General features: G+C 38.6%; 1 protein-coding gene across 2 annotated transcripts; it reads right to left on the bottom strand.

Annotated features, from left to right (window-relative positions):
* Window positions 1–4,710: 4,710 nt before the first annotated feature.
* On the bottom strand, window positions 4,711–25,909 carry LOC129782586 (polyadenylate-binding protein-interacting protein 1-like). 2 transcript variants are annotated; one of them, XM_055792781.1, is made up of 11 exons: window positions 25,579–25,909; window positions 24,175–24,356; window positions 17,630–17,818; window positions 14,438–14,550; window positions 12,413–12,524; window positions 11,008–11,133; window positions 9,921–10,027; window positions 8,078–8,195; window positions 7,897–7,951; window positions 7,189–7,282; window positions 4,711–5,094 (listed from the first exon to the last, which is right to left on the bottom strand). In XM_055792781.1, exons 1-11 carry the CDS (start codon window positions 25,784–25,786, stop codon window positions 5,001–5,003), a joined length of 1,398 nt encoding a protein of 465 aa, XP_055648756.1. In that variant the 5' UTR covers window positions 25,787–25,909; the 3' UTR covers window positions 4,711–5,000. The 2 variants fall into 2 exon arrangements, with proteins under 2 accessions (XP_055648756.1, XP_055648757.1); XM_055792782.1 differs by lacking the exon at window positions 7,189–7,282.
* Between the last annotated feature and the right edge of the window lie 470 nt (window positions 25,910–26,379).

Here is a 26,379-nt window from a genome sequence, read left to right on the forward strand (position 1 = left end):
TGTGAGTTGTACATTGTAGGAGGTAATATAGCAGGAGTGACCTGAACCAACAAAGAGTGAGTTTTGCAAGGAACCAGATGAGTGCAGCGATGACCCAAGCCAAGCTGTTACTGGTGCCCAACAACTGAACATACTGCTTCTGTCCTGAGTACCCATCTTGACAGGTGGGGCCCAAGTCATAGTCTGTTCTTATAGACATTTGGAGGAGTGGAGGAAGCCCATGGAATAATAGCTATCTGTTAAGGAACAGGGGATAGCATTTAATGAGAATGTATAAATCTGTATGTTTGGTATAAAGGTGGCTTAAGTATGTAGTTGTCATGGTTTAACAAATGCCGGCAACTAAGTATGCAGCCTCTCACTCATTCCCTGCCCCCCAGAGGGATGTGCAGGAGAATTGGGAAAAGGTAAAACTCAAGTGGTGAGATAAGAACAATTTAATAACTGAAATAAAATAAAACAAAATGAAATAAAATTAAATAACAATAACGTAGAGGGATTTTTAAAGGACCGAGGACATATGTTACCATTGTCTGGGTTGGACAACCCAGGCCTGTTAGTTGAAGCTGCAGAGCAACTTTAAATTGTCCTGGGAACAAGCAGTGTGAGAAAGAAAACAAGCTCTGCACAAACAAGAAGCCAGGTGCAGAGCAAGTCCTGGGAACCGCGAAATCAGCACACTCTCATCGGCACACTCTGATCAGGCGCCTGCAGCATGCTCACCGATCAGCGACACGGACGCCCGCGTGGGCAGAGACTTTTATCCAATCACCTGTGTGTAAAGTCTTGTGAGCGGTTGGTTTAAGTTATAAATATGACCTGTTTGTTTAATAAAGTGAGCACGGCATGTAGCCATATAGGTGTGATTGTCGTGACTTGGCCGACTCTCCACAGTGGACCCTCTTCACCAAGCAACTACAGAGAAATAGAATTTAATAGGAATACTATATTATAGCAGCATTTAAAGAGGTGCAGATATGCAGTTGCACATTGTGAAATGCAAACAGCATTTCTTTTAAAAGAGGTGAATACAAGAGTTCACAGGAAAACAAATAAATTCAAAAGGCTAATTGATTTTTTTAGAAGTGCCATAAAGTACTAAATTCTCACTAATACTTAGCATTTATATAGTACTATACATTTTTGAAGCACTATACAAATGCTATCTATACGAAATGTATTATGTAAAGGCAGAATACAAATCCAAAATAAATGGTGATCAGATAAATGGCACCATGACAGTAAAATGTAATGTAATTACTACAGAGAGACTAAGTACTTTAAAAATCAGCTAGCTATGCATGAACTATAATGGAAGACTACATATTTTACAAGGGGAACGTATAGATATAAAATTATTACCATTCATGAAATAGGTTTCTATGACCACAAGGCATTGTCATAGGAGCTGTAACTGGCTCCACAGGCTTAAAATGCCTAACTTGGAAGCTGTAGGGAACATAAGTGAACAACTTCAGTGATAAACGTTCAGCTTATTTCAAGTGATAATATAAACAACTTTTAAGATCCATCATCCTTATACATCAGTGCAGATTCCATATTTTATATACATTAATTTTCTACTACCTGTTAAATACATAATAAATGAGCATAGATGAGGAAAAGATGCTGTAATTGCTACATACAGCCAAAATGGCAAAGGAAGAGTCTTTCCAAATGGGCCGATCCAAAGGCCATGACGAATCCCATCACAGATGAGCTGAGAAGTCCAGGATATGAACATCATCCAGGGAAGAAAGCACCATGAAACCTTAAGCTTGAAAAGGTGCATAATAAATAATGTGAGAGCCACAACAGGAATCACAGTAGAGCAATGAAGAAGTGGTCTCAGTAGAAGAGTCAGAGCAGTCTGCAGAAAAGAAAAATACAATTGACAATGACTACAACTGTGATAAGAAAATAAATATTTCATGGATGTTTAAAGGTGTATTATCAAAGGGGAAATGCAAAGAAAAACATACTGTTCCTTTCCACTGAGCGCTGATAAAAATCAACAATATGACTAGATCTATGAGTTGTGTGCTGCCCTGTCAGTAGCAGGGCTCAGGGTGCTGGGACAGGCTTTTCTCTATTATATGACATCAATCATGCATCTTACTAAAGCAGTACCAATGGCAAAACAGGGAGAAGGATGAGGTATGCTATTTGTCATATAGCCATGTGGCATTGTACTGGTTTGGGCTGGGATAGAGTTAATTTTCTTCATAACAGCTAGTATTGGGCTATGTTTTGGATTTGGAAACTGTTGATAATTCACAGAACAGTCAGGGTTGGAAGGGACCTCTGGAGATCAGCTAGTCCAACCACCTATTAAAGCAGGTTCATCACCTAGAGCAGGTTGCACAGGACCACATCCAGGCAGGCTTTGAATATCTCCAGAGAAGGAGACTCCACAACCTCTCTGGGCAGCCTGTTCCAGTGGTCTGTCACCCTCAAGGTAAAGAAGTTCTTCCTCATATTCAGGTGGAACTTCCTGTGTTGCAGTTTGTGCCTGTTGCCCCATGTCCTGTCACTGGGCACCACTGAAAAGAGCCGAGTCTGGGCCCATCCTCTTGACATTCGCCCTTAAGATATTTGTAGGCATTGATAAGATCCCCTCTCAGTCTTCTCTACTCCAGGCTAAACAGGCCCAGCCCTCTCAGCCTTTCCTCATCAGGGAGATGCTCCAGTCCTCTCATCAACTTCATAGCCCTGTACACTCTCCAGGGCAGAGTAGAGGGGAAGGATCACCTCCCTCGACCTGCTGGCCACACTCCTCCTAATGCCCCCCAGGATCCCATTGGCCTTGGCCACGAGGGCACACTGCTGGCCCATGGGCAACTAGCTGTCCACCAGGTCTTCCTCTGTGGTCCTCCTCCACTGAGCTGCCTTCCAGCAGGTCAACCCCCAGCCTGTACTGGTGCATGGGGTTGTTCCTCCCTAGGTGCAGGTCCCTGTACTTACTTCTGCTGAACTTCCTCTCCATCACAATCTCTGCTTCACACCACTCGCCATCCTAGTGGGGAATCCTACGTCCAGGATTAGAGGCACCCTGCCTCCAGTCAGGGATAACTGGGTTTATCGGACTGTGTGGATCCAATGACCTGGCACATCAGACCCACAGGAACATAAAGCTCTAGTAGATACAGGTGCACAGTGTACCCTAATGCCATCAAGCTATGAATGGGCAGAACCAAGTAGTATTTCTGGAGTGACAGGGGGATCCCAACAGCTGAATTGGAGGCTGAAATAAGCCTGACTGGGAATGAGTGGCAAAAACATCCCATTGTGACTGGCCCAGAGGCTCCATGTATCCTTGGCATAGACTGTCTCAGGAGAGGGTCTTTCAAGGATCTGAAAGGATATTGGTGGGCTTTCGGTATAACTGCCTTGGAAATGGAGGAAATTAAGCAGCTGTCTCCTTTGCCTGGCCTTTCAGAAGACCAGTCTCTGGTGGGGTTACTGAAAGTTGAGGAACAGCAGGTGCCCATTTGCTACTACAACAGCGCACCAGTGGCAATACCGCACCAACCAAGACTCCCCGATTCCCATCCAGGAGCTGATTTGTCAACTGGAGAGCCAAGGAGTGATCAGCAGAACCCGTTCACCCTTTAGTAGCCCCATATAGCCAGTGCAAAAGCCTAATGAAGAATGGAGACTAACATTGGACTATTGTGGCCTGAATGAAGTCATGCTGCCATTGAGTGCTGCTGTACCAGATATGCTAAAACTTCAATATGAACTGGAATCAAAGGCAGCCAAGTGGTACGCCACAAATGATATTGCAAATGCGCTTTTCTCAATCCCTTTGGCTGCGGCGTGCAGACCACAGTTTGCATTCACTTGGAGGGGCATCCAATGCACCTGGAATTGACTGCCCCGGGGGTGGAAACAGCCCTACCATCTGCCATGGACTGATCCAGGCTGCACTGGAAGAGGGTGAAGCTCCAGGACATCTGCAATACATTGATGACATCATCATATGGGGCAACACAGCAGCAGAAGTGTCCTGGTTTCAGCTGGGATAGAGTTCACTTTCTTCTTAGTAGCTGGTGCAGTGCTGTGTTTTGGCTCTGATGTGAGAACAATGTTGATAGGACACTGATGTTTTCAGTTGTTGCTGGGTGATGTTTATACTAAATCAAGGACTTTTCAGTTCCTTGGGCCTTACCAGGGAGAGGGCCAGAGGGGCACAAGAACTTGGGAGGGGACACAGCCAGGACAGGTGACCCAAGCTAGCCAAAGAGGTATTCCATACCATATGACATCATGCTGAGTATATAAACTGGGGGAAGAAGGAGGAAGGGGGGGACATTTGGCATTATGACGTTTGTCTTCCCAAGTAACCGTTACATGTGATGGAGCCCTGCTTTCCTGGGGATGGCTGAACATTTGCACATTCCAAACTACAGTATGATTGTAAGCCCTCTCTATCACATGACCCTAAAGAATGATTTGAAATGGGGCCCTGAGCAATGGCAAGCCTTTGAACAAATCCTTCACAAACCACTTCTCATGATTTCATGATTTTGATCTAAAAAAATAAAATAAAATAAGTCTGTATTTGGATCATATGCTCTTTAGTTAAATACCTTTTTACCATATACAAGATCTGATAAGTCCTAATGTATATTAAACCAAGCAAGCAATTCAATTTAGATGAAGTTATTCTTCCTCTTTATCCCCCCTCAGAGAAATTTTATGGGACAGTTCTCCATTAAATTTTAATTTCCATTATGATACTTTTAAAATCAATTTTATTACAGCCAAAACATTGTTCATATACCTGTTCATAAAATAAACTATGATACATACACAGCATTTTAAGTTACAGGGCATAAGTTTACAGGTTTTGGCAGATTTTGTTTAACAAAATGGAAATTATATAACTTTTTCCAAGTACTAAGGTAAACTTCCTTATTTTGCTACAATTTTTGTATCCCCCTGTATTCTATCCATACCTAAACTGGTTTAATAATCTAACATTAATGTGTAACATCTCACTGTTCTCTCTTATGTTCTGATTCTAGACAGAATTTTTCATATGCTTCTTCAATTTCTGGATCCATCTGGTCATCAAGGTCATCAAAACACCTTAAAAAAAAAACAAAACACACCCCACAAAAAAATGTTAAGTTTACATACAGGTTTTCAGAAACAGTAAATAAGTGAAATATTTATGTAGATGTCAAATAGAACACAGAGCTTTATAAGTAGTAGTTAATTATGACATTTACTAAAAGGTGACAAAGAAGTAAAAAATTATGGGTACTAGGGAAACAAACAGAAGCCTTAAAGCAGCATAGATACATACAAATTGCTACACTCTCCATTTTAGATCATCTTATGCTGTCCACAGATTAAGAGACGAAAATAGTTTCCAAGATGATGGCAAAATACAATAATACGATAAAAACTTTCCAAGATTTAATAATGCACTTGCACGGATGTATTTACAAAAACATAATTAGCATAATATTAGCATAATTATAGTTGGTTAACATCCAAGTTCAAATACTGCATCAACTTTCTCAGTTGCACGCTAGTCAGAAAAAATATATTTATATAGAAAAACCTGTATTCCTATTTGTTCATATATGAAAGAAGGCAAACTTAATTTACCTCCCTTTTGCATCTGCCTTATATTACCTTCTATTACATGGTAACGAGTCTTTCAGAAAAAATCCGTCTCATTTAGGTCAGAGAAAAGACCGGATCCCATTAATGATAATTAGTATTGCACAGAGTGGAGACTACCACAGAGTTTCAAAATAAAGCTGGGAAGTGATGAGGATTACTGAATAGCTTGCTTTCTCCTCACAGTTATTGGGAAGTAACTTGAGTGTTCCTTGTTTAAGTCCAACTGGAGCATTCATCACCATAAACTAGGACAACAGAGTTGTAGCTTGAACATGATAGTGTATATAATGCTAAATGGCCTTAAAATAAGTCAGCAGCTATTGACTCTCAAAGTGTGCATTAGTTTCAGGTGCCCAGCTTATTATCTTCTGTGCCTTAGTTCCAAACAAGGGAATCGGCATACACATTAAAGAAGCGGTCTACATATTTATTTGTTCCTCCTTTCCTGTAGAAGTATAGACTTTAAAAGGAACTCAACATAGAACCCTTCTCCCTGATGTCAGTCATGAGAAATAGTTGACAGAGGATCAGGACAGATTTGTCTGAGCTTTTCTTAAGACTTCAATAAAGAAGGTTCCACAGTCACCTTGCATGAAGGTTGACTCACAGTCTTCCACATGTCACTTCAGATTTGCTGTGTTTAACTGCTGTCTGCCTCCATTTTGCATTTAATTTGTTCTAAGTACAGCAGTTCATGAGGGTAGTTTTTTCCACAGTATGAGCTTGTTGATTTCTGATGACATCTCTAATTTATCTTCCAAAGCTCCTGCAACTCCCCTGAGCTAGGTGTCATCTAAGTTTTCTAATTTACTAATAAAAACATCAATCCAGACCAGAACTCTTATCACACAAAACACAACACTGAAAATATTTTTGTGTATCAAATAATGATCTGAAACTCCTCCTTCAACCAGATGAGTACAAAGTTCAGAGCAATTTATTTTAGACTGTAATTCTTTCACTGTTTTCCTATCAAATTCTTATAAACCAGCGTCAGAAAATCAGACTATATTCCCATCTATTGCTTCCCCTTTTGCCATTAGGTTGCTTTTCTTGTTCTACAGAAATATCGAATAGCCATTTAATTGAGGGAATGCTACTTATCCTGAGGAGAGAAACTTAATAACCTCCTCCCTTTGAAAGACACTGAAAATTTTGTAATTTCTAGTTAGGATGTGTATGTGCATCAGTTGAATTTAGGTTGCCTCACTACCAACACCTGAAGGTCTATTGCTTCATTTTGCTTGCATGTTTGGTTTTTTTTTAAACGTAGAAGAGAGTATGTTTGTACATGTGCAAAAAATATCTGAAATTTAATTGCCCTACTTGGATAAATATAAAATTTGTTTCAAACTTGTGTGATTACAAACCAACTTAAACCTGAGCAAATACATAACTTCCATTGTAGAGCTAAATAATAATTATATTATTTAGTTTCATTTTTGTCAAGATTGGATTCCTAAGTCTACAGTAAAAATAACTACTGTTAAAACCAACCCAAAACAATGAAACAAACAAAAACCACCACCACTCAAAAAGAAAACATACTGATCTCCAGGTCCTGATAGATCTGTTCCAATTTCTTCATAATCTGGAAACAAATTCACTCTTTCAAGCAACTCTTGGTATTTTTCTTGGTAATCTGGCATAGTAAAAATAAGACCAAGTAATACACAAGACTAGCCCTCTAAATTAACATACATCTATACAGTTTGAAAATAGCCTATTTAATGAAACTGTAAGTGGCATGAAACATTATAGAAAAAACCTCCTGCTACAGTGTTTTCTCAGGACATTAATCAACCTCTAAGAATGATATCTATCTTCCCAGAGAACTGTAAAGGTAGTCACAGATGTCTTTACCTCAAATGATGTCATGCCATGTTGTGCTCAGATTATAGAAAACAAACCAACCAAGGCAGAAACAAATCCTTTTGCTACTAACAAAGGACAAACAAAAGATGACTTGAAGATTTCTGGCTTCCTGGAGGTACCGAGCACCGATGACTATGGCATAAATTCTTCTGAACTATATGAACTCAAATGCACATTCTCCATTTCAAGCATTTACCTTCTTTTAATACAGAATAAGGCATGTGTTACACTAAGCCAGGAATTCTGACATAATTTTGTCTTAAGTTGTATGAGTTTCAGATATTTTAAGAACAACTTTTTATGTACTTCAACAGGACATAAACTTAATTACAACTTTTTAAAGAAGATTGAGAAGACAGGTATGCTAAGCTTGTGACATACCTGGATCTGCTGCAGTGAAAGGAACACCATCAGAAGTATAAAATGTTGGTTCATTCTAAGAATAAAGTTATACAGTAAGTTATATGCGTTCAGAGACAGTTGTTTGCAGCTTTCAGCAATATGATTGTCTATAAATCAAGTTAAATTCACATTAAGGAACTGAAGTTGTCTACATTCTTACCATAAAATAGTTTGGGTCATTTTCAGGGGTAGCTTCTGTATGTGGAGAAGTTCCATGAACTCTACCCCAGTTACTTGATCGTAGTTCTACTAGTTTCAGAAGCATGTGTTTCACATCTCTGAAATAAACATAAGCACCATAAAAGTTAGAATGTTTTGTGCTAAGCAATAATTGGGCTGTATCTTGCATATACTAGATATCTAAATGTCAAGAAAAGCTCCAAAAAGGACAAAATTTGGCCCAGTCTGCAGATAATTTTGAGTTAGGGGTTTTTTTCTCCTGCAAGTCTAGATGCTTAATGTGTCCCTCTCAATTATGAGACGCTCACTCCCTCTACTTCCTCTGTGGTGCAGGAGTCCATATGAAATAGAAACTGCTATAGTTTTTAAATCAAGATATGAAACCTGCAGCACAAGTTGAGGAATAAATCCTTTTCTTATAAAAGGATAGTACTGAGGAAAATAGGGGGTGATCTTCAAATTGTATTTTAATCATCTAATTTGTGCTCCTAACTTTAGCTCTCTAAATCACATTGCAGTTCTGTAGTCAATGAAAAGTAATGTCTCCAATACATTAGATGTCACCATCTGTAGAGGAATGAAGGCAGGTTAATTAGCATTGATAATATACAGCTGTGGGCTGGCTTCAGGGGTGGTGGGTTGGATGATGTAGATAAGGTGCAGCTGTGGCTGGTTCTGTTGAGAGGTTGGGCAGCTAATGAAGAGGGAGCAGCCAAAGAAGAGAGGAAGAAGAAGCAGAGAGAGGAGAGAATGTATGCCCTGGGTGAGGAAAGACAAGGAAAAGGCAGCAGAGGGACCTGCATGAAGAGTGTGTTGGTATGAGATGGTAAAAGACCTTGTTGCAGCTTGATAGTTTGGGGAGTGCTGCGACAACCATCCATTTAATCCCTAGAATAAAAGAAATTGCTTTCTTCTTTTAAGCAAGTCCATGAAGAAAAGTTCAGTGAGTCTCATTAAGGGGAGGAAAAAAAAAATCATCAGTTGTTTCCTGTATTAAAAGAAGTTCATACTTCTGTGTCTTTGAAGCCTTGGGCTTGTGCTATCTATTTTCTCTGGTTCCTGAAGCAAGATTTTTCCTCATCTTCCCTGGGAGACAGCTAAATTTTAACCAACAGATGCTACAAGCTACATGCTGTCCTCCCTCCGTGTGGAAAGAGTTGAGGTCACAACATCTGAACCCTCTATCTGTTTTTTAGTAAGTTTGCAAGAATGAGGATGAAATACAGCAGGCAGAATAAGATAACCTCATGCATGCAGTTAATTGCAAATTGAGAAACAGAATACATTAGCCAACTATTTATTCTTTTCCAGCTTGTACTAAGAACCTGCCAAAAAGGTATATTCTCCAGGGAGAAGAAAAATAAAGCATATTCCATTTTGCCCTTACATTTATAGTGATTTGTATACTATACTTTTAAATCTGAATATAACAGCATTAAATATAAACTATGAGATATCACCAGTACTGCATTTTTTTATTTATACATGCTTTTATAGCCTAAAGCACTTAAGGGAGATTTCAACATTTAAAGGTTTTTAAAAAAACAAAACAAACAAGAAAACCACCAAACACACACCACCATCTCATTAAGTGAAACATGCATCTCTAATAAAAGATAAAAATAAAAAAACCCCAAAAGTGAAACACACACATCCCAACTGAAAATTACTTTTTGTTACATAGGAAGTGACCAAATATCACCTTATTTTTCATAAATGTAAATTTTTAAGGTAGTTTTGGACATGTTCCTTGTTCTTGAAGATTTTTAAGGTGTTCCGTTTAATATAAAAACAAATCAGTGCACACAAATTTATCTTCTCACCTGCTACAGTTTGCATCCAAAACAACATTTTCAATTCTCTGAATCATTTCCTCCATATCATTCTTTCCTTTTTCTTTCCAGGCATCTTCTAAAACTGAGCCTGTCAACTAAAGACAAGGAATTAGTAATATATTCTTTTTTAAACAAATTATAAACTTTAAGAAACTGTCAACAGAAGAGATTCTGTAACAATCCATAACATTTAGATGCAGTGTGCAACTACCAGAGGGTCAAAGGTCCCAATCTCCTATATCTTTTTACTAAACAGATTAATAGACCTTGCGCATAGTTTATCATACTGTCTGTAGTCTAAAATAACTCTATGTCCAATGTTTATGTTGCCGAGAAGTTCACTTTCCTCCTTTCAGTCTTGAAACATGATTTTGAAACAACTCTCCAGCAATTTAATTACACTGTGAAACAGTCACATTACAACAAAATGCATACATGTAACATTTTTTTAATACTGCAGTGATTTCTTGTGAAAAATCATTACACTTCATCTTTCTGAAGTTGCGCATCAGTGGGACATGGAGATTGCATTTGACCATCCTGTTACTTGGGATGCATTGACACACTCCCTCCCATCCTTTTACCTAATAAATTATCAATTTCTAATTACCCATAATTAGAAATCTCTCCATATTACTTCATTTATAGCTGTTAACCACATACTATAGTGCTGACCTACAGAAGGGATCATGTGATGTGGCTAACTCTGTTAGGCTGGATCTTGAATCTGTGGCCCAGAAATCCATTCTAGCCTGTGGCACAAAGAAATAGGCTTTTGATTCCCACACACACACACACTGGTTCACCAGCAGGAACTATATATGACCATGTCTCATTTTCCTCACTTTCTACCATCAGCTGTCACGTATCCTATTTTTACTTATTCCAGATGAAAAAAAAAAAATCTTAAGAAGAAAAAAATCAAAGTATCTTAGTATTTGTATTTAAAATATATTATGATCTACATTATATAAACAAGTAGTGCTCATGAGCTTCCCTCTTTCATTCAGAACTATGATGATATATTTAAAAGAATTAAAAACTAATTTTTCTTCTTTTAAAACTACTGTCTCACCTTCAGCAGCTTCACTGCACACATCAAATTATTATCCACAGGATTAGAGAAGAGCGCATTTAGTAATTCCCGAAGGCCTTCTTGAAGAATTTCTGCACGTGTTACCTGTCCCTTTGTTCCTTTAATCTGAAAAATATATTTTAAAAAAACAAACCACATCTAAAAGACTTCAGGTTTAGAAATTAATTTAGTCACATTTTCTCTCTCAAATGCTGTATGATTTGATTTGTGATTAACATTGCTGACCTTTTCAGTTGGAAGAATATGCTAAATACTGTAACTATTCTAGAACACAGACTTTGAGTAGTATGCTTAGTATTCTGACATATACATAACAATGCTTGCATAGCATTTTGTTTCTTTGCTAATGAATTGCAAAGAAAAGCTGCAAAATGCCTGGCAAGTAGTCCACATCATCCCAAATTCTCAGAATCCCATGCTCTTTCCCATCCTACATTATGCATTCTCTATAGCTGTAGAGTAGCTTACTTCTAGAAGGCACTCGATACATTTAAAAATTATAGAAAACAGTTTAAAAATAAATGGTATACTCCAATCTGGGCAGCTCCGCCTCCCCCAAATCCTTTGGAAAAATTCCTTTTTAATTCTAGCAAGTGAAAACTAGATTTCAAGGCCCACTTATGAACAAAAATGGAAGAGTCAGAGAGTTTTCTTTCCTCATGCCAGCAGAACGTTTTTAATGGTGTCTGCTTAAATCAAATCTTTGAAATAATCCAGTGAAAAATATATTTTTAAGGGCACTACAGCAGTCAGTGACCTTATCAAACTCACAGGTATAAGAGTAAAAGAATTATGTGCACATACAGTTTTTTGTACAGATCAGATACAAAAAACTGATTTAGATATAAGATTTCATGCTTTATGTATAAGCCTAGGACTCAACCTTTGAAGAAATCTCTTTAAAGGTCTGCATTTTTAATTGCTCATTTTGAAGATTCCCACATCTTCCTCAAGCATTTGATAATAGCTCCTATTAGTAGCTGAATATTGATTTACATGGGTTACTGATACTGATCTGCTTCTGCTAGGTTGTAACATTTCCTATGTCGGTTAAGTGCAATAATATGGTAGTTTTACCAGACAAAAGAAAATACCAAAAGCTTAATTCCAAAGGTGATTTATGGCTGGTTCTTTTTATGAATTCTTACTAATTTTTCTTTTTATTAAAAAAAAAATATCTTTATAGACTTCTCTTCTGGTGATCTTGTCCTTTTTTGTTTATCTGTTTCTTGGACACACATTATAATGAAACTGTTCTAAAGTTCTTTTACTTTATTCCCCTCTCCCTTAAAAAAACACATCTCAAATGATATTCCATTTTAGTGTTTACCTAAACACAACAAAAATTAATGAAGAACCATCTGACATGCAACTGCCATCTTACCTCTAGGTTAACGTAAAGTTCAGCTAAGAACAACACAAAGGCATGAAATTGTTTTCTAGTAGTCTTGTCTCCTTTGGCAGCTTCATCTCTGTTTTCATACTCTGTTTGACACCTGAAGACATTAAAACAAAAATCATATAATCTGTAGACATCCCAACATATGTATCATGCTACTTATTTAATAGAATGCTAAGAACTTATTCACTGCATTAAAACTGTTAAATCATACTTCCTAGCATTCAGCATTTGTGAAGGAAGTGAGAGGACTTCACAAAGACAATGTGGATTTTTATTCTTCTAGATGAATACATATGATTACATGATTGTTTTCAAGCACTGAGATGTCCAAGACAGCAGAATGAAATAGAGCAAATTGCAACCTGTAAAAATCAAAAGACAATTAAGTTACACAGTTTATATATTAGAATATGGGTCCAGGAAGTTTAACATGGGCATCCAAACATAACAGAAATAAAAGTAGGTATACTCTGAAAGACATTTTCCCCCTTTCAGGGTGCTGCCCACATTGTCTTAGAGGCCTTTACACTTATTAGATAAATTCTTGATCCCATCATTTTAAGTGAAAGTGATGCATAATTTAGATATAAATGCAGATACTGAGGATTAAGATAACATGGCAGTGGGGTAATTTTCTAGTATTTAACACCTGTGTCAAAAATATACAAGTTCACATAGCAGTTCAAAACCAAATTAAAAAATATTTGAAATAAGAAGGAAAGCAAGACAACCTCCAACATATTCTCAATGGTTATGTAATAGATTAAGAGAAACTGAGAAACTGAAAAATTTAAGGAGTTGAAATAAAAAAATTTGAAGCAGAAACTTAGGCTGAGAAACAGGAGTTCTCTGTATTCATATTGTTAGCTTGTTTATCTCCCTCTTTCCCCCCAATTCCATCCATATTAGCAATAAAAACATAAACAACTTTAAATTTATGGCTTCAGGGTGCCAAAAGGAATGTTATCCATTGGATTGGCTCTAAAACCAGGAGTCAGATAATCCAACATTAACAGGGAATTCCTTCAATGTATTGTTCAAGTAACAAACATAGTTTAAACAAAAACAAACACACACACACAAAACACCCACCAAAGCCAACCACAAGATAAAAGTGATAACTTTGAAGGCAAAAAGACTCATCTGCTTTGGGATAAGGGGGGGGGGGGGGGGGGGGGGAAATCAGCTTCTCCATAAGGTACCATTCTCAATTAACAGCAATGCATTTTGATGATCTTTTAAGTTTATCATTCCTTTGCTCCTAAACATAAGTGGACTAAATGAAACTTTTAAAATAAGGAGCAAGTCTGAAGCTTAGAAAGCCAAAAGTCCTTAAAGAAAAAAGGCTAATTTCTAAAGAATTCTTAAGTATTGAAGTGTACTACTCCTTCAAATGTCATACAGTAAGATTTAAAAGGAAATGCATCCATTTGAAAAACATTGCTTTTTTTATCAACTATGAAGTCTAATAATTATTAAACCATAAGCCCTCAAATTCTGTAGTAACTGAAAATTGAAGAAATTTATCCTGGATTTTATGCATCTACTTCATAGGTGTAAAGTCAGTTAGCCAATCAATGAATAATCTTTACACAACTGCAGCCAGAAAAGTAATTAAAGAAAAAACACAATGAAATAAGAGTCAAAGGACAAGGACAGTACATGTATGTGCATTTAGTATAGAGTTGACTAGCTTTTCAGTCCAGGGTTGGGGATTCTCTCTATGTACTGCATTACATTTACCCTGTAATTCAGTACCAGTCTAATATACACAGATCAAAAGAGCCTACAGAACCCCGAATTGAGTCCTATTTCCATATTTAAAAATATAAAAATATTTTAAATATATGTATTTGATATCCAGTATGTACCTGTGCATTAATAATCCTCAATCTAAACTTCTATTTTAAATATGTACCTCTCTGCATGCTATGTTAAGAGTTACATACAAAAAGAGGAAGACAACCTAAGAAAGTAATGCACTTAAAATAACATGCTGACACTGACCTTTGAAGTAACAACTGTCGGAAGTTCCCACTTTGCGAACTAATAGTTAGATGGTGAGATAGATAGTTACACAACCGTGCTCCCATGTAGGAAAAATTTGGGACAGATGTGGCCTTCCAAAATAAAAATGGAAAAATAAATTATTCATAAAAGTCATTATTAGGTTATCAGGAAATGCCTTTAAAAGCTTTTTGGAAAACTGTGTTTAACAACAGTTGACTAGATAATTGAAGAGCAGAAGATTAATTAAACTACAGAATAGCAAACTCCTGATTCAGATATTAAAACTGTATCATTACAGTTAATAGCTCTTGATGAGTCCTTTTTTCTAAAACAAATACAGTTACTGTTGAACATTTATACTTTTATCATCTAAAAACAGGTGGTGGCAACAAGATTCCACAACACACACTGTCTGAAAAATATTTTGCTTTAAATCCGATACTTGAAAATTTCAAGAGATGAATTCCCAATTACTGTTTTCATGAGTGTCTACATTCAACCTCTCTTAGAACTTAAAGCAGAACATCCCCTTATTTTGGCCATTTATTACTGCTCATTTGTTTTGAACTCTCTTTTAACAAGAGTTGAATTTGAGATTATTTCTCAGATACAGCTTCAGTGAAAAGATGTTCTGGTCTAAGTAACTCTACCAAAAAAAAACCCCAAAACCAGGGATACTTATAATTCATTAAATTTCTCCTTTGGCTTTATCATCTTTGAACGTTCCTTTTACATCTTGATCATCTATTAGTGCTATAGATGTCCTTGCATACTTCTCCTTCTAACATGTTTGAAAAAAGCATCTTGCCATTATCATGTCATTGCATTATAGCTAGTTATCTTCTACAGGCAGAGGAAAATATACACTCAATGTAACTGTACTATGTGCATAACATTGCTGGAAAGAACTGAGGTATCTTTGGAAGATACAACAAATTTAATTACTTAAGTTAATTACTTAAGATAGTCAATTCTACTTTAGTTTCCCATAAGAGGCATGTGAAATAGCAAACGAGCTTTTTGGTGCTTTGATTCAATCAGTTCCTTGGACTAGAAGAGATGCCTCCCTTTTTATAAGGCAAAAAACATCACTTAAATTACTCTTTCCTAAAAATAACACAACCAAACCCACACCCGACTTCCTCAAACCTCGTGTATTTTTTAAAACCATTATCTTCCTAATTAGTTGGTCTGTATTTGTGGTTGCATCAAATACTGAAACAATTCAATTTTGGGTATTATGACCTGGCATAGCACACAGAGACCAAAGAAAACCACCTCACATCATCTTCATAACCAATCATTATAGTATAATAACATCTTCCCTGAATTACTGTTGCTTGGTAATCCCAGTTTACCTCCAACTCAAAAAGTTACAATCTAAACATGAAGGCTAGTCTACCAATATGTATCTTGAGAAATTTTAGTTGCTGTAACAGCAACTATCCACTGTATTAACTAAACAGTCAAGATTCTTAATCCATGAAGTCAGAGTGTTCAGCTTTTGGAAGACAAGAGAACTGGCACTTCACTCTGTTGAGACATAAATGGATTAGGAAGAACAGGGGGAAGTAGATAATTCATTCTTATAGACAGGCTATGATACCCGATACCCAGATGAAGAGAAGACTGTACAGGACTTGGGTTTCTTTCATTTTGGCCTTTTTCCTTCACAAACCTAGCATCTATAAATCTGCTCAAACATCACTGAAGCAGATGCTTATAAACATACTTCAGAAATTTTAATTGAAGTTTTGTGATAAACCAGGACGAGGAAACAAATACTTGAGCAGAAGCTCGACAGAAGAATAATAAGCATATTTGACTGACACTCAAACACTATTGTACACAGACATATAACAGCTAAAATCATATGCTTTTGGATACTAGGACAGCATTTTGCATTGAGCTATATTTTATTTTTCACATAAAACTGTTATATTTCAGACTGATAACACTCAATGCTTCTCAGTTAAGGAAGGCATAGCCAACCTTAACATTGGACTCATTTTAAATAGGTAGAGAAGAAGGGGCAACATTAAAAGACTTACATTAAATGAGTCTATTTAACATATATAAAGTTATAAATAGGATAAATTCATCTTTTTTTTTCTTCCAATAAAGTTATATGGAATATTTTCATCTTTTATTAACTATTCTCCATGAGTCCAAATAAAGGATGGGAAAATGATGCTGCCAAACACAGAACAGGTAATCTTAACATCTAACTAAACTGTTCTGAATTAAACGTGCATCAATTCTGTAATTATAATAAGAAACTTAAGACTCTACAGTTCTGTACAATGACTAGTCATGCAGCTTCTACATACCCCAGATTATTTCACAGTAAAAAAATTCTGCAAGTATTTGCACTTAAAAGGTAAATAAAGTTTACATTCTTCAAGGCAGAATTTGAAAGCAACTCAGGAAAGTGACACCCCCAATGTAATAAATAGCAAGCACAAGCATGACTTCATTCTCTGCAGCAAGCCCAGAAAATTCTAACAGCAGCTCATTTGCTTAGCAACACACATTAAGCTGTTCTTTCCAATGGCTCCCCAATTAGTACAGAGTTCAGTTCAAGGTCTCTGTCCTCATTTCCATGGCCATCAATGGGACTGGACCTAGTTACCAGCAGACTAGCTTTCCTTTTTTCCAACTACGCTGTTCTGAAATAGGTATAATTCCAAATGAAGAACAAAGCCTGTCGGTAAAAGAGCATTTCCCAAAGGGTGATGTGTACAGTAGGTAGATATTTAATTCCTTGGTATTTAAAAAAAATAAATTTATAAGTATTATGAAGAATTTTTTGTAGGATAAAAATGTACAGCTGACATTGCTTAAGAGTTTCTTCAGTCCATACTATATAAATCCAGCAATTCAAATGTAACTCCTTTATAACTGTTGTAATTTCAATTCTAGTATGTGACCCAGGAGATTCAAATACACAGCAAAGGAAACAGAGTAAATCATGGAAATCTATCAACCAGCCAAGTATCCCATACTTGAGCTATCATTTCAGTTTATTGAGAAAAATCTTTCCCTGTACGTTTCAGTCTAAAAAGAAAAAAAATCAAACTGTTAAAATACTATGTAGGGAAAATTATATAATAATACTAGCATGCATGTCTTGGACACTAGGTAACAGAGGCATAACATCCGTGTTATAAGACAGAATACACAGGCTACCTGCTGATATACGAGTTCAACAAGTTCTTGCAAAGTTTCATCTGCAGTGACCCAGCCATTCAGTGTTTTGGCAAACTGCTCTATTTCAGTTTCAAAACAACCTGGTTGCTCGGCGAGATGATTTAGGAAGTCTTGTACATATTCTGCCAAAGTCAGATAGCCATCATATCCATCTTCAAAGGATGAATCCTATAGTAGTGAAACAATATACCAGCTATTTAAAAGGAACCTAAAATAAAGTTGTTACACTTATTATCTCCTGAAGTAACCATATAGTCCTTAGTCTTGAGTAACTCCTGATACTCTGCATATTTGATAGTGATTTTCATTACACAGTTCACTTAAACATTTTTAGAGAGCATAGACCTCAATGTATCAGAATGCTCCAGTAGTCCTATCATCTTAAAGAACTAGGTAACATGTTTTTATAGATTAGGGTCTCCCAGCAAAAGACATCAAAATACAGATTTAAAAGAAATCAGTTTGCCAAATTAGGTGTAAGATCAACTAACAAAGTAAAGAATAAAACTACCAAACTGAGGCTCAACACTCTTTCCTGATGTGCACACAATCTGTGCTACAGATATATGAACTGTAGAAGGAAAAATAATTGAAATTGGAAACAAAATATTTTGAGCTTACATAGAGTGCAAAAATGCTCCAAAATATGCAGGAGGGGGAGAAATTACAGAAATACAGTACAGCATAGCATTCCCATGTATAAAACACAGCCAGGAAAACTGATCTTTTAAAGTCAACAAATTTGCATCTCTTGGCAATGGATGAAAGACTACAAGGCATGAAATGAAACTATTCAAATGGTATTGCATTAATTTGCAGTTACTGAGGTTAAAAATCAGACCTAAATGCACCTAGTCCCTAAAGAAAGGGGGAGCTGGGAACAATACCACTTTATCAATGTTTATGCTTCTGCTGATGGAACAGAAGGCTGCTAATTTTGTCCATTCAAAAATGAATGTATGCAACAGTCTCTAAAGTCAATGCTGTTCTGAATTATTACAATGCTAGTATATGAGAGGAATAACATAGGAAGCAACATACTTTGTGATGTAACTAGTAATAACAGTACAAAAAATTTACTTTGTCACACTATACAAAAGATTGTGAGAAGTATCTCATATGAGATCTCAGAAGCACAAACAGGAGCCTGAAAAAAGATTGCTAAAGAACTGACTTCTAATTAGTGATTCAAGACATAAGGGTAACATACAGGATATCAGAATTCTCAACTGATCTACTATTTAGCATGAAAAAGATTTAACATCTATCTACTGTAATGAAAAAATGAGCTAAAAACGATAAACCAGTTCTTCTTTACTTAGTGGACATGAATATATTTATAAAGTCAATAATTATATTCTCCTTTTCCCCACCACCCCTCCCTTAATGAGGGGATATCTTTACTTTCTGTCTTCAAAACGCTTTCGTCTCTTCTCTACTGTGAAACGACACGAATCTGTGAAAGATAAAAGCCCTGGATATGAACTGCGGAGCAAGACAGCTATACACTGATGAAAATCAAGTACTAACATTAATTTCACAAGTTGTGAAGAACGTGTGGGGGGAAATGCAGATTTTCCAAAATTCTTCAAAGATCCATGTTGTAAGGGTATACAACTTAAGCTAATGAGGGACACATCAATATAACTGAAGAAAAACTAGAAACATTTCTTATGACGTTGTGGTAATTTGACCCTGGCTGGATGCCAGGTGCCCACCAAAGCCACTCTGTCACTCCCCCTCCTTAGTTGGACAGGGGAGAAAAAAACCAAACAACCAAGAGGCTCATGGGTCAAGATAAGAACAGGGAGATCACTCAACAATTATGTCACAGGCAAAACAGACTTGAATTCAGGAAATTAGCTTAATTTATTACCATTCAAACCAGAGTAGGATAATGAGAACTAAAAAACAAAACTTAATAACACCTTCACCCCACCCCTCCCTTCTTCCCAGGATTAACTTCACTCCCGATTTCTCTACCTCCCCCCCCCCCCAGAAGTGCAGGGGAACAGGAAATGGTGGTTACGGTCAGTTCATCACACATTGCCTCTGTCGCTTCTTCCTCCTCACACTCTTCCCCTGCTCCAGCATGGGGTCCCTCCCACAAGAGACAGTCCTCCATGAACTTTTCCAACGAGTCCTTCCTACAGGCTGCAGTTCCTCACACACTGCTCCAGTGTGGCTCCCTCCCACGGGGTGCAGTCCTTCAGGAACAGACTGCTCCAGCATGGGTCCCCCAAAGGGTCACAAGTCCCACCAGAAAACATGCTCCAGCATGGGCTTCCCATGGGGTCACAGCCTCCTTTGGGCATCCACCTGCTCTGATGTGGGGTCCTCCACAGACTGCAGGTGGATATCTGCTCCACTGTTAACCTCCACAGGCTGCAGGGGGACAGCCTGCCTCACCATGGTCTTCACCACAGGCTGCCAGGGAATCTCTGCTCCAGCAACAGGAGCACCTCCTCCCCCTCCGTCTGCACTGACCTTGTTGTCTGCAGAGTTGTTGCTCTCACATATTCTCACTCCTCTCTTCTGCTGCAATTCTGTTGTGCAGATTTTTTTCCCCCTTCTTAAATATGCTATCGCAGAGGCACTACTATCACTGATTGACTTGGTTTTGGCCAGCAGTGGGTCCATCTTGGAGCCAGCTGGCATTGATTCCATCAGACATAGGGGAAGCTTCTAGCATCTTCTCACAGAAGCCACCCCTGTAGACCCTCTGCTATCAAAACCTTGCCACACAAACCCACTACAGATATTTAATTAAGTAGAATATTTGCCCAGTGAATACTGAAGACAGTTACTTAATGTGTCCCACCAGAAATAGGAAAAAAAAAAAAAAGGGTTTAAGGAAATGGTGGCAAATTGTTACTACTCATAAGGATAAAGCCTTCAACAGCCTGATCCAAATTGGTTTTGCTTTGAGTTGGGGATTGAACCAGAAGAACTTCAGAGGTCCTTTCCAACCTAAAGTATTCTACGATTCTAACTGGAGCTTATGAAGCCAAAAATAAAAGCTAACAGGCCTCTGTGTAACTTGCTAAATACTCTATTTCTCTAAAGGAAATCAGCTTTTACTAGGCAATTTCAAATGGCCCAGTAAAAGTTCTGTACAATAAAGTTAAACTATTTTGTTCCACAGAACTAGGACATTACCTTGCAACAACTGCAGCTTAGTCACATATGGCTGAACTAGCATCTCTCCAAACCACCTGTTCAAAACCTCTCCATACAGGTTGTAAGGGATACAGTTGCTGTAGCTAGTAAAAGCTGCTGCTCTTTCTGACAGCCATCAGGTTGTTAAAAGATCCTCATTTAGCACAGAGGAAGGTATCTTCTCAACCTCACCTGATAAAAATTCAATCTTGGAGGAAAACATCCTTGTTCTGGAAGGGGCTCCAATCCCATTTAGTATATTGGTGTCCCTGTATTCATACTCCTCTTCCCATTTTGTAATTAAAAGACTAAACACAGAGGCTAAACTCAGCACCACATTCATCTACCTATACTAAATATGCAACTTCAAAGGCAGTCTAGGTTTTAGTAACTATTCCAGGGAACATAAATTAATAAATCAAACATTATTATATGTTGTATATTGGTAAATTAGTAACACTTGATACTATCAAAACTAATTAGATTTACTCCAGTAACTTCTAGACATAAACCACTTGTGTTTCTCACTGGCAGATTTTAAGATTTAACGGAGAAGACAACACCACATATTGTAACAGTTAAGGGAAAGTAAAGCAAATTCCTCTTGGTTATTTTTAAACAGTAGTTGGCTAACAGGAGTGTATAGGTTCACACGGGGGGGGGAAAAAAAAAAAAAAAAAAAAGAGAGGCTGGGGGGAGATTCCACCTAAGATAATACAAATCTCACTCCTAAAACTATAAGTGAGAACATTATGCCCTTCTGATGGAGTGACAGCCATATTATTTTCATATACCCATGCCAGAGAACAAGCCTGACATTTCCTACTGGCAATCCAAACCTAAATCTAGTCACCAATTCTACTGCAGACATCCACAAATTCCTATGGGATAGACATCTGTATAGAAACAGAGAATACCACAGATGTCTTTCCTCCCCAAAGTCCTGATGTATTGGGTCTGGCTGAGCCCCATAGCAGCCCTCACAGTGCTGTGCTTTGTATTGGTAGCTAGAAAGGTGGTGATAACACACCAGTGTTTTGGCTACTGCTGAGCAGTGCTCCCATAGCATCAAGGCTGTCGCACCAACAGTCCCCCTGCCTCTCACCAGTAGGCTGGGGGTGGGCAAGATCTTGGGAGGGGACAGCCAGGACAGCTGTCCCAAAGTGACCAAAGGGATATTCCATACCATATGATGTCTGCTCAGATATAAAAGCTAAGAGAAAGGAGGAGGAAGAAGGGGCATTCATTATTTATGACATTTGTCTTCTGGAGCAATTGCTATGTGTACTGAAGCCCTGCTTCCTGGGAAGTGGTCAAACATCACCTGCTGATGGGAAGCAGAGAATAACATCTTTTGTTTTCCTTCGCTTCCTCACATGTGACTTTTGCTATTGCTTCATTAAACTGCCTTTATCTTGACCCACAAGTTGGGGTTTTTCCATCTTATTTTCTCCCCTCTCCCTGTTCTTCTGAGGAGGGAAGTGATAGAGCAGCTTGGTGGGCACCTGGCATCCAGCCAAGGTCAACCCACCACAGTCCTTTTCTAAAAATTCTAGTATGCCTTGGATGCTGTACCCCTTAAAGCAGGGGTCCTCAAACTTTTTAACCAGGGGGCCGGCGCGGATGCAGTGGCAGACAGTCATCTGCGGCTGCTTGGTTTCCCCCCCCCAACCCCCGGCGGGGGGGTTCTGTAAATACCGGGGGCCGGATTGAGGACCCTGGGGGGCCGTATCCAGCCCACGGGACATAGTTTGAGGACCCCTGCCTTAAAGTATCTTCATAGGTAACCGATAATTTTGAGTATCAGAACTAACTGGAGATTAATTAATCTAATAATCAAGTGTTATATGGACACAAATAGTAATTACAGTAATGTACAATCAAACAAGATATCAACACATTATTTCTAAAACAATAATTGCCTAATAAATAGCAAAACCAATGTGAGTTTTCAGATCTAAAAATTCCAGGCAACATTATAAGTGAAAGCTAATTATTAATTCTAAATCAGAAAAACAGAAGTTTTTCAAAACTTTGTTTTGATTCAAATTCTAAAATTCATGATAAAAATCTGTGTAATAGTAAGGTATGTTAAATTCCTTATTTTTATTGCAGGTGGACCCAGTTTATGAAACCTAAAAAGCAACACTGCTGGCCTCAAAACTTTGTAATTATACATATGCACAGGCATGCCATTCAAAATGGCATTTTTTCTTTATAGGAAACATGTAACATACTGGGGCAAAGTAGCATTTTTCCCCCTAGATTATCCATTCACTGAAGCACGTTCGTATTGGCATTTGTCAACAGTTGTATATTGGCTATGGGCTTGTATTATCCAGGATAGTGATTTTATTCAGTAAGCTGGCAAAGCTGGTAACATCCAGACAACATAGATTTTACTGTGAGGAAAAAACTTCAAAACACCAAACCACCATGTTTAGCATTCAAATAAAGTATTTTTCTGCAAGTTATTAAAAATCTATTTGTTTCAGTATAATTGTTGATTATCACTTGATTGTATTTGTAAAATAGTTCCCATCTATTTATACATAGTACCAGAATTTGTCTGCTTGCATAACATAACAAAAAGATATTCCAAGAATTCACGTAGATCTTCCCTGGAGTAGAATTAGTGCAGCAATAATATGGAAGACAAGGGGAATAGAAAATAAGAAATATCAACTTTTATCATGTAACAAACCTACAATATTGATCTGAGATTACCCTTAGTCTGGCTGCAAATATATTTCATATTACGTATGTGGGTAGGTTAACTGCTAGGAATAAGCCTAACCCTGCTTTTTTGCCCTTTGGCAATACAATATCACTGAAGGAATTAAAAAGACACATACACACAATGGTACATAGAAGTTAGGCAGTCATGGACAATCATACCTATAGCACAGTAAATTTAGGAAAGACAAAGCCTGTGCTTCAAAAAACTAAAGTTCAAGCTTTCTCCCACACTTGCTTCAAAAAACTGTGAAATCTGAATAAAAGTGCAGCTAAGCTTTTACTTAAAATGCAGTGCAGATGTAACTACAACAGAGGCAGTCACCAAAAAGACAGCTTACTTTGATGTTGGGTATAATCAATGCTTGGTGTAATCAACAAGGAATGCTGTTATGTGCAGCAAGCTTTAGCAAAATATCTCACACTAAAGGCACTCACATGCAGCATAACATTCACTCATTATCACTTAACATTCTGGCTGTGTCTCTGGAGGCTGTCATCTGAATTTTTTGGAATCTCTTCAGCAAATGCAGCATCCAAGTTATCTGATACACAAGATCTCAAGAAAACATTGTTAATTTGAAGATAAGTAAATTTGTACATACTAAAAAGAGAAGATAAACACTCACTGCAAAGTTCTGATTGAAGTTCTGGTTGTATCCTGATGGATAAAACTCAGGTGCTTTAACAGACAACTTTGATGTTACCACAGGAGCCACAGCCACCTGAGATTCAGCCATTTCTGGTCCAGAATCAGGAACTAAAACTTTATCTTGCGATCCAGATGGAATTCTTGCAAGTTGCAGGTGTTCTGAAAAGTTTTTGTTAACAGCTTTTCTTAGAAATTGCTAAATTAGTATTTATTCACAGAGTACATCACTTTTTGGATTTTAAATACACTTATACTAGAAATATACTTCAAATATTTTGTTTTCTTCTTAAATGTGGATAAAGTTTTCACTTTAGCAAACTATAGATGCCTTTCTGTCATGTAGAAAGCAAACACAATGTTCATGTGAAGGTGACACAAAAAAAAGGGGGGGGGAAGAGCCTTCTCCTCCCCTATGAAAACATGTTTTCTAAAAGAGCTAACCTGAGAAACTAGTACATATTTTTCTGATATGATTGCTGGTTTTGTGGGGTTTTCATAGATTTCAGATGCAAAGGCAAGGCTTTGAAGGTCAATAAATGGAAGACATGAGTAATTTTTAGCATAATCCTGAAAGACACTTAACTATCATCGCTCTCGTACACCATTTGCAAAAAAACCCTATGTAACGGGGGTTTTAAACCACATTTTCCAAATCTATCTTTATAGATTAGCTCCTAAATTTATTGAAAACAGAATCTGATATCTACCTGAAAAAGCTAACCAGCAAACAATACTTTATGTTACTGTTGGGTTGGGTTTATTTTTTGGTAAACCTTTAGATCAGAGTTAAAGAGCTCTTCAATAAGGGGAAGACTGAGACCATTTGCAATCAGATTAACAAATGGATAAAACACACATACAGATGTGCAGGCACAGAAAGGGAGGGACGGACAGAGAGGTGTTGTTAAGCAGGCTGCAAAGCAACATCACACCTTTACTTAGGCACAGGTCCATAGCTCAGAAACATGAGCACTCCATCTAAGGAAAAGTGCACTTGTCAGGCCAACTACGCAGCTCATCTCCATACCGTGCCGTGAGTAGCCAGGCAGGCGCCCGGGATGCGCAGAGCCCTAGCCCTCAGGCCATGGTGGCCACTCAGTACTTAGGTGTAGGGTGTGGGAGAAAGGACGCGTCTCTGTGAGCAGGCCGAAGGGAGGAGTGTGTGTGTGCGCGTGTGTGTAAGTCCCGGGACCCCACTCGCAACAGAACGGCGAAGGGGATGGGGGGGGGTGGGGGGGTGTCGGAGCAGCAAGCGAAGCAGGAGCAGGGCAGTGCACGCAAAGGAAGGGAACGCGCCGGAGTTTAGGAGGCCGCTCCCCAACAGCTTCGGCATCAGGGGCCTCCGGAAAAGCGGAGGGGGCCGCTGCACGGCAGCCAGTACCTGCGTTTCCAGTGCCCAGCGGCGCCGTCCTCGGAGGCCGCAACGGTTCCTGCTGCGGAAAGAGGCCGCCTGACTTGTGCTGCTCAGCCGAGCCTGAACTGTGGAAACCACTACCCCCGAAACAGGCCCCACCGCCATTCTCCGACACACCCACGCTGCCTCCTCGACCCCGGCCAGCACCTGGAGCTCGGTCGAAACTATCCGACATGCTCGGGCCGGGAGTAGCTCAAGCACTCATGGGAAAGAGCCAGCGACTCAGTTCCGCTTCACCGCGGCCCAAGCCCTTCACTTTCAGTTTCACCCCCACACGCACCGCCACGATGGTCGCGACCCAGAGTGGCTCACAGCGCCCCCTCGCGGCCTCGCACAACCCGTTGCCATAACAACCTCGGCGTCGCAGGGGCCTAGCACCGCCCGCCGCCGCCGCCGCCGCCGCGACGGGGTGGAGGGTGGCCCGCCGGGCGGCCGTTGGCGTCCGCGACAGCTGCCACTATTGAGGAGGCCAGCTCAGCCGCCACGGGTTAAAGGCTCTCGCCCGGATTTCTGGCCGCGTTGCCAAGCCCACGCGTTCAGAACTGATGAGTCAGGCTCTTCCCCCCCCCCAACACGGGATTGACTTGCAACAACAAACAAGTGTGGGGTTTATTTATATCAGCAGCCGGTTCTGGGGACTCGGGATGTATTTGAGTCGCACCTTCCTCAGAAATTACAAAAGCTTTGAAACAGCATTTTCAAAAAGACAATATTCTCTTGTAATTGCTTCCTTACAGGAACAAATAGCATGCTGTGACTGTAACAGGA

This window comes from Falco peregrinus, chromosome W, assembly GCF_023634155.1.
Source record: "Falco peregrinus isolate bFalPer1 chromosome W, bFalPer1.pri, whole genome shotgun sequence".
NCBI lineage: Eukaryota > Metazoa > Chordata > Aves > Falconiformes > Falconidae > Falco > Falco peregrinus.

What these genes read in the sequence shown, in the direction of transcription:
- LOC129782586 (XM_055792781.1), bottom strand. Translation starts at nt 25,786, where the DNA reads ATGTCGGATAGTTTCGACCGAGCTCCAGGTGCTGGCCGGGGTCGAGGA. An exon ending in GCTGGGCACTGGAAACGCAG is followed by an intron (nt 24,357 to 25,578) that starts GTACTGGCTGCC and finishes AAAACTTTTCAG; the next exon opens with AACACCTGCAACTTGCAAGA. An exon ending in CGACAGTTGTTACTTCAAAG is followed by an intron (nt 12,525 to 14,437) that starts GTCAGTGTCAGC and finishes TAATGTCTTCAG; the next exon opens with GTGTCAAACAGAGTATGAAA.